Source organism: Oncorhynchus kisutch, unplaced genomic scaffold (genome assembly GCF_002021735.2).
Source record: "Oncorhynchus kisutch isolate 150728-3 unplaced genomic scaffold, Okis_V2 scaffold790, whole genome shotgun sequence".
NCBI lineage: Eukaryota > Metazoa > Chordata > Actinopteri > Salmoniformes > Salmonidae > Oncorhynchus > Oncorhynchus kisutch.
The window spans coordinates 22501-32373 of NW_022262735.1; the positions used below are offsets into that span (position 1 = coordinate 22501).

At 43.7% G+C, this 9873-nt stretch overlaps 1 protein-coding gene across 1 annotated transcript in view; it reads left to right on the forward strand.

Moving 5' to 3' along the window:
- Window positions 1-7663, forward strand: part of LOC116362118 (multiple epidermal growth factor-like domains protein 11) — a gene marked incomplete at its 5' end in the record, with an annotated part of 18552 nt that extends 10889 nt beyond the window's left edge. The window contains 2 exons of the mRNA XM_031816411.1: window positions 4538-5093; window positions 7565-7663. Coding sequence (XP_031672271.1) covers window positions 4538-5093; window positions 7565-7663 — 655 coding nt within the window. The remainder of the gene's footprint in view (window positions 1-4537; window positions 5094-7564) is intronic.
- Between the last annotated feature and the right edge of the window lie 2210 nt (window positions 7664-9873).

Below are 9873 nucleotides of genomic sequence, written 5' to 3' on the forward strand. Positions count from 1 at the left end.
CCTCTCTCTCTGTCTCCTCTCTGTCTATCTCCTCTCTCTGTATCCTCTCTCTCTGTCTCCTCTCTCTCTCTATATCGTCTCTCTGTCTCCTCTCTGTCTATCTCCTCTATCTGTATCCTCTCTCTATCTCCTCTCTCTGTCTCCTCTATCTGTCTCCTCTCTCTGTCTCCTCTCTCTGTCTCCTCTCTCTGTCTCCTCTCTCTCTGTCTCCTCTCTGTCTATCTCCTCTATCTGTCTCCTCTCTCTATCTCCTCTCTCTGTCTCCTCTCTCTGTCTCCTCTCTCTATCTCCTCTCTCTGTCTCCTCTCTCTGTCTCCTCTCTCTATTCCTCTCTCTGTCTCCTCTCTCTGTCTCCTCTCTCTGTCTCCTCTCTCTGTCTCCTCTCTCTCTGTCTCCTCTCTCTGTCTCCTCTCTCTGTCTCCTCTCTCTGTCTCCTCTCTCTATCTCCTCTCTCTGTCTCCTCTCTGTCTCCTCTCTCTCTCCTCTCTCTGTCTCCTCTCTCTGTCTCCTCTCTCTGTCTCCTCTCTCTATCTCCTCTCTCAGTCTCCTCTCTGTCTATCTCCTCTCTCTATCTCCTCTCTCTATCTCCTATCTCTGTCTCCTCTCTATCTCGTCTCTCTGTATCCTCTCTCTCTACCTCGTCTCTCTGTATCCTCTCTCTCTACCTCGTCTCTCTGTATCCTCTCTCTCTGTCTCCTCTCTCTCTGTATGCTCTCTCTCTGTCTCCTCTCTCTCTGTATGCTCTCTCTCTGTCTCCTCTCTCTCTGTATGCTCTCTCTCTGTCTCCTCTCTCTCTGTATGCTCTCTCTCTGTCTCCTCTCTCTCTGTATGCACTCTCTCTGTCTCCTCTCTCTCTGTATGCTCTCTCTCTGTCTCCTCTCTCCCTGTCTCCTCTCTCTATGTCTCCTCTCTCTGTACCCTCTCCCTCTGTCTCCTCTCTCTCTCTGTATCCTCTCTCTCCTCTCTCTTCTCTCTCTCTCTCTCTCCTCTCTCTTCCCTCTCTCCTCTATCTCTGGCAGACAGATTTATTATCTCTGCTAGACACATTGTCCGGAGGAATACCTTTCTTCCATACTGTCACACACACACACACGCACACACACACACACGCACACATACACACACACACACACACACACACACACACACACACACACACACACACACACACACACACACACACACACACACACACACACACACACACACACACACACACACACACGCTCCCTCTCTCCCCCCCACTCTCTCTCTTTATATTAAATCTGGCCAAATTACAACCATTCTTTAGACCACAGACAGGTGTATTAGCCTGCGAGGAATCATTTCAGATTGACTTCTCTCGCCATTCCTCTCTCCTTCCACCCTCCCTCCCTCCCTCCCTCCCTCCCTCCCTCCCTCCCTCCCTCCCTCCCTCCCTCCCTCCCTCCCTCCCTCCCTCCCTCCCTCCCTCCCTCCCTTTCTCCTTATCCCTCCCTCCCTCCCTCTATTCCAATGCATTGCTAGATGAGGACCATGGGAAGTCTCTGTGATATAACCATGATACCCAACCAGCCAGATTATTTAATTGAGCGATTCATCTCAGTTTTAATGGCTGTGTTATAGACGTGTTGTAATCACGCCAGAGGATTGTATATTTAACTTTGGCCACGACCCAAATAGCAACCAATTCTTTATGTAGTGCACTACCCTTGACCAGGCAAAAGTAGGGCACTAGGGCCCTAATCAAAAGTAGTGCACTATAAAGGGAATATGGTGTAGTTTTGGGACGCAGACAAAGTGAACTACTGGGGAGGTATACTTCATGTTCCTCCCTCTCATCATTACTATTCTGTACGTAGAGAGAGTCATCGTCTCTGCTGTGAGATGTGTTCAGAACTATTAATGGCTGAAGATTCACCTTGAGTACGACCATCCAGGACCCTGTATAATGTCTGTCCCGTTGTCCCTGGTGTAATGGTCTGTCTGTCTGTCTGTCTGTCTGTCATGTTGTCCCTGGTTTAATGGTCTGTCTGTCTGTCTGTCTGTCTGTCTGTCTGTCTGTCTGTCTGTCTGTCTGTCTGTCTGTCTGTCTGTCCTGTTGTCCCTGGTGTAATGGTCTGTCTGTCTGTCTGTCTGTCTGTCTGTCTGTCTGTCTGTCTGTCTGTCTGTCTGTCTGTCTGTCTGTCTGTATGGTGATGAGGTATATGGTATAATGGTCTGTCTGTCTGTCTGTATGGTGATGAGGTATATGGTGTAATGGTGGCTCCATTGGTGAACAGTAACAGGTGTATGAAGCTGGAGAACATGGCCCCATTGGTGAACAGTAACAGGTGTATGAAGCTGGAGAACATGGCCCCATTGGTGTACAGTAACAGGTGTATGAAGCTGGAGAACATGGCCCCATTGGTGAACAGTAACAGGTGTCTGAAGCTGGAGAACATGGCCCCATTGGTGTACAGTAACAGGTGTATGAAGCTGGAGAACATGGCCCCATTGGTGTACAGTAACAGGTGTATGAAGCTGGAGAACATGGACCCATTGGTGAACAGTAACAGGTGTATGAAGCTGGAGAACATGGCCCCATTGGTGAACAGTAACAGGTGTATGAAGCTGGAGAACATGGCCCCATTGGTGAACAGTAACAGGTGTCTGAAGCTGGAGAACATGGCTCCATTGGTGAACAGGTGTATGAAGCTGGAGAACATGGCTCCATTGGTGAGGTGAACAGGTGTATGAAGCTGGAGAACATGGCTCCATTGGTGAACAGTAACATGAAGCTGGAGAACATGGCCCCATTGGTGAACAGTAACAGGTGTATGGAGAATACACCATTGGGACTGGAATGGGATCAGCTCATTACTATTATATCATGTTGGTTTGGAGATAATGAAGGTAATGTTGTAACCTGTAACCAGTGGAACAAATGGTTATGATAATATATGATGGTGATGTATTGTAGGTCCTGTGAGTTAGGGAGGTGGAACAGAGGCCAGATGGTTATGATAATGTATGATGGTAATGTAGTGTAGGTCCTATGAGTTAGGGAGGTGGAACAGAGGCCAGATGGTTATGATAATGTATGATGGTAATGTACTGTATGTCCTGTGAGTTAGGGAGGTGGAACTGAGACCAGATGGTTATGATAATGTATGATGGCAATGTAGTGTAGGTCCTGTGAGTTAGGGAGGTGGAACTGAGACCAGATGGTTATGATAATGTATGATGGTAATGTACTATAGGTCCTGTGAGTTAGGGAGGTGGAACTGAGGCCAGATTGTTATGATAATGTATGATGGTACTGTACTGTAGGTCCTGTGAGTTAGGGAGGTGGAACTGAGGCCAGATGGTTATGATAATGTATGATGGTAATGTAGTGTAGGTCCTGTGACTCAGGGAGGTGGAACTGAGGCCAGATGGTTATGATAATGTATATTGGTAATGTCGTGTAGATCCTATGAGTTAGGGAGGTGGAACTGAGGCCAGATTGTTATGATAATGTATGATGGTAATGTCCTGTGAGTTAGGGAGGTGGAACTGAGGCCAGATGGTTATGATAATGTATGATGGTAATGTACTGTAGGTCCTGTGAGTTAGGCAGGTGGAACTGAGGCCAGATGGTTATGATAATGTATGATGCTAATGTAGTGTAGATCCTGTGAGTTAGGGAGGTGGAACTGAGGCCAGATGGTTATGATAATGTATGATGGTAATGTACTGTAGGTCCTGTGAGTTAGGGAGGTGGAACTGAGGCCAGATGGTTATGATAATGTAGATGGTAATGTACTGTAGGTCCTGTGAGTTAGGGAGGTGGAACAGAGGCCATATGGTTATGATAATGCAGTTGGTAATGTACTGTAGGTCCTGTGAGTTAGGGAGGTGGAACAGAGGCCAGATGGTTATGATAATGGATTGTGGTAATGTTTCATTCTATGTGATGTAATGATAACTACATGCCAGACTATTAACAACATGCTGTCTCTCTCCCTCTCTGTCTCTCCCTCTTTGTCTCTCTCCTCTCTCTCACCCTCTCTTTCTCTCCCCACCCCTCTCGCTCTCCCTCTCTCCTTTTATCTCCCTCTGTCTGTCTCTCTTTCTCTACCCCCCCCCTCTCTCTCTCCCTCTCTGTCTCTCTCTCTCTCTCTCCCTCTCTGTCTCTCTCTTTCTCTCCCTACCCCTCTCTCGCTCTCCCTCTCTCCTTTTATCTCCCTCTGTCTGTCTCTCTTTCTCTACCCCCCCCTCTCTCTCTCCCTCTCTGTCTCTCTCTCCCTCTCTGTCTCTCTCTCTCTCTCTCCCTCTCTGTCTCTCTCTTTCTCTCTCTCCCTCCTTCTGTCTCTCTCTTTCTCTCTCCCTCTCTGTCTCTCTCTTTCTCTCTCTCTCCCTCTCTCTCTCTCTCCCTCTCTGTCTCTCTCTTTCTCTCCCTACCCCTCTCTCGCTCTCGCTCTCCCTCCCTCCTTCTATCTCCCTCTGTCTGTCTCTCTTTCTCTACCCCCCCCCCCTCTCTCTCTCCCTCTCTGTCTCTCTCTTTCTCTCTCCCTCCTTCTGTCTCTCTCTCCAGATGTCAGGAGGAGTGTCCGGGGGGGTCGTACGGTCCTCAGTGTTCACATAAGTGTGACTGTCAGAACAGAGCGAGGTGTTACCATGTCAACGGGGCCTGTCTGTGTGACGAGGGGTTCAAAGGTCCGAGCTGTCAGGACAGGTTCTGTCCCTCTGGACTGTATGGACTCATCTGTGATAAATACTGTCCCTGTAATACCTCAAACACACTCAGGTACCGTCTGTATGGACTCATCTGTGATAAATACTGTCCCTGTAACACCTCAAACACACTCAGGTACCGTCTGTATGGACTCATCTGTGATAAATACTGTCCCTGTAACACCTCAAACACACTCAGGTACCGTCTGTATGGACTCATCTGTGATAAATACTGTCCCTGTAACACCTCAAACACACTCAGGTACCGTCTGTATGGACTCATCTGTGATAAATACTGTCCCTGTAACACCTCAAACACACTCAGGTACCGTCTGTATGGACTCATCTGTGATAAATACTGTCCCTGTAACACCTCAAACACACTCAGGTACCGTCTGTATGGACTCAGCGATAAAGTAGCATTTCTTCAAACAGTAAAGGAGGATGAGGAGGAAGAGGATGAGGAGGAAGAGGAGGATGAGGAGGAAGAGGATGAGGAGGATGAGGAGGAAGAGGATGAGGAGGAGGAAGAGGAGGAGGATGAGGAGAAAGAGGAGGAGGAGGAGGGGGAGAATGAGGAGGAGGAAGAAGATGAGGAGGAGGATGAAAGTTGGTAGATAAAAAGCTTGTCTGCTGATCAATGATGATTATTTTATATTCAGTTTTATCTTAAACTAAGAATGTCAGTTAAGAACAAATTCTTATTTACAATGACGGCCTACCGGGGAACAGTGGGTTAAGTGCCTTGTTCAGGGGCAGAACAACATATTTTTACCTTGTCAGCTCGGGGATTCGAGCTTGCAACTTTTCGGTTACTGGCCCAACGCTCTAACCACTAGGCTACCTGCTGGTTACTAGTCCAACGCTCTAACCACTAGGCTACTTGCTGGTTACTAGTCCAACAGTCTAACCACTAGACTACCTGCTGGTTACTGACCCAACACTCTAACCACTAGACTACCTGCTGGTTACTAGTCCAACAGTCTAACCACTAGGCTACCTGCTGGTTACTGGCCCAACGCTCTAACAACTAGGCTACCTGCTGGTTACTAGTCCAACGCTCTAACAACTAGGCTACCTGCTGGTTACTGGCCCAACGCTCTTAACAACTAGACTACCTGCTGGTTACTAGTCCAACGCTCTAACCACTAGGCTACCTGCTGGTTACTAGTCCAACAGTCTAACCACTAGACTACCTGCTGGTTACTGACCCAACACTCTAACCACTAGACTACCTGCTGGTTACTAGTCCAACAGTCTAACCACTAGGCTACCTGCTGGTTACTGGCCCAACGCTCTAACAACTAGGCTACCTGCTGGTTACTAGTCCGACGCTCTAACAACTAGGCTACCTGCTGGTTACTGGCCCAACGCTCTAACAACTAGACTACCTGCTGGTTACTAGTCCAACGCTCTAACCACTAGTCTACCTGCTGGTTACTAGTCCAACACTCTAACCACTAGGCTACCTGCTGGTTACTAGTCCAACAGTCTAACAACTAGGCTACCTGCTGGTTACTAGTCCAACAGTCTAACCACTAGGCTACCTGCTGGTTACTGACCCAACACTCTAACCACTAGGCTACCTGCTGGTTACTAGTCCAACAGTCTAACCACTAGGCTACCTGCTGGTTACTGGCCCAACGCTCTAACAACTAGGCTACCTGCTGGTTACTAGTCCAACGCTCTAACAACTAGGCTACCTGCTGGTTACTAGTCCAACAGTCTAACCACTAGGCTACCTGCTGGTTACTAGTCCAACAGTCTAACCACTAGGCTACCTGCTGGTTACTAGTCCAACACTCTAACCACTAGGCTACCTGCTGGTTACTAGTCCAACAGTCTAACCACTAGGCTACCTGCTGGTTACTAGTCCAACACTCTAACCACTAGGCTACCTGCTGGTTACTAGTCCAACACTCTAACCACTAGGATACCTGCTGGTTACTAGTCCAACGCTCTAACCACTAGACTACCTGCTGGTTACTAGTCCAACGCTCTAACCACTAGTCTACCTGCTGGTTACTAGTCCAACGCTCTAACCAGTAGGCTACCTGCTGGTTACTAGTCCAACACTCTAACCACTAGGCTACCTGCTGGTTACTAGTCCAACACTCTAACCACTAGGCTACCTGCTGGTTACTAGTCCAACACTCTAACCACTAGGCTACCTGCTGGTTATTAGTCCAACACTCTAACCACTAGGCTACCTGCTGGTTACTAGTCCAACACTCTAACCACTAGGCTACCTGCTGGTTACTAGTCCAACACTCTAACCACTAGGCTACCTGCTGGTTACTAGTCCAATGCTCTAAACCACTAGGCTACAATGTTCTCCTCTCTTCTCCTATCTCCTCTTCTCCTCTCTCCTCTCCTCTCTTCTCCTCTCTCCTCTTCTCTGTTCTCCTCTCCTCTCTCCTCTCTCCTCTCTCCTCTCCTCTCCTCTCCCCTCTCCTCTCTTCTCTCATCTCCTCTGCTCTCTCCTCTTCTCTGTTCTCCTCTCTTCTCTGTTCTCCTCTCTTCTCCTCTCTTCTCCTCTCTTCTCCTCTCCTCTCCTCTCTTCTCCTCACTCCTCTCTTCTGTTCTCCTCTCATCTCCTCTGCTCTCTCCTCTCCTCTCTCCTCTCCTCTCATCTCCTCTCTTCTCCTCACTCCTCTCTTCTGTTCTCCTCTGTTCTCCTCTCTTCTGTTGTCCCCTCTCCTCTCCTCTCCTCTCCTCTCCTCTCCTCTCCTCTCCTCTCCTCTCCTCTCCTCTCCTCTCCTCTCCTCTCCTCTCCTCTCCTCTCCTCTCCTCTCCTCTCCTCTCCTCTCCTCTCCTCTCCTCCTCTCTCTCTCCTCTCCTCTCTCCTCACTCCTCTCTTCTGTTCTCCTCTCTTCTCCATTCCCAGCTGCCATCCGTTGTCGGGGGAGTGTGCGTGTGCGGCGGGGTGGGCGGGTCTGTTCTGCAACGAGACCTGTCCGTCAGGTTACTATGGCGAGGGATGTAAGGAGGCATGTGGGTGTGCCAACGGAGCCGACTGTGAGGGCTTCACCGGAGCCTGCGTCTGTGCCCCCGGGTACACGGTGAGTAGATGGTGCAGGACACACATCACACACTGTACTCCTGTACTTAGGTCATGTTTTTATTCAACTTCTTAGGGAGCTTTAGTCCAGCAGTTGAATGTGAAATGCGTCATTACTAATTGCTTAATGGATTTGAACCGTTTTTGTGCGGGTCGTCAGAACAGAACTTCAGGTTAAACCCTGCAAAGCAGCGGGCGGGGAAATAGACAGGTAGTCTTGGACTGGAGAGATACCAGACACAGTTTACTATATTATATTATTACTACTGTACTATACTACTATACTATACACACTAGTATTATTACTGTACTATACTACTATACTATATACCCTATTATTATTACTCTACTATACTACTATACTATATACACTATTATTATTACTCTACTATACTATACACACCCATATTATTACTGTACTATACTACTATACTATATACACTATTATTATTACTATACTATACTACTATACTATATACACTATTATTATTACTGTACTATACTATACACACTAGTATTATTGCTGTACTATACTATATACACTACTATTATTACTGTACTATACTATATACACTATTATTATTACTATACTATACTACTATACTATATACACTATTATTATTACTGTACTATACTACTATACTATATACACTAGTATTATTACTGTACTATACTACTATACTATATACACTAGTATTATTACTGTACTATACTATATACACTAGTATTATTGCTGTACTATACTACTATACTATATACACTATTATTATTACTGTACTATACTATATACACTAGTATTATTGCTGTACTATACTACTATACTATATACACTATTATTATTACTGTACTATACTACTATACTATATACACTATTATTATTACTGTACTATACTACTATACTATATACACTAGTATTATTACTGTACTATACTATATACACTAGTATTATTGCTGTACTATACTACTATACTATATACACTATTATTATTACTGTACTATACTACTATACTATATACACTATTATTATTACTGTACTATACTACTATACTATATACACTATTAGTATTACTCTACTATACTACTATACTATATACACTATTAGTATTACTGTACTATACTACTATACTATATACACTATTATTACTACTGTACTATACTACTATACTATATACACTATTATTATTACTGTACTATACTATATACACTATTATTACTGTACTATACTATATACACTATTATTATTACTGTACTATACTATATACACTATTATTATTACTGTACTATACTATATACACTATTATTATTACTGTACTATACTACTATACTATATACACTATTATTATTACTGTACTATACTACTATACTATATACACTAGTATTATTACTGTACTATACTACTATACTATATACACTATTATTACTACTGTACTATACTACTATACTATATACACTATTATTATTACTGTACTATACTACTATACTATATACACTATTAGTATTACTGCACTATACTATATACACTACTATTATTACTGTACTATACTATATACACTATTATTATTACTGTACTATACTACTATACTATTAGTATTACTGTACTATACTACTATACTATATACACTAGTATTATTACTGTACTATACTATATACACTAGTATTATTGCTGTACTATACTACTATACTATATACACTATTATTATTACTGTACTATACTACTATACTATATACACTATTATTATTACTGTACTATACTACTATACTATATACACTATTATTATTACTGTACTATACTATATACACTATTATTATTACTGTCCTATACTACTATACTATATACACTATTATTATTACTGTACTATACTACTATACTATATACACTATTATTATTACTGTACTATACTACTATACTATATACACTATTATTATTACTGTACTATACTACTATACTATATACACTATTATTATTACTGTACTATACTACTATACTATATACACTATTATTATTACTGTACTATACTACTATACTATATACACTATTATTATTACTGTACTATACTATACACACTCGTATTATTACTGTACTATACTACTATACTATATACACTATTATTACTACTGTACTATACTATATACAC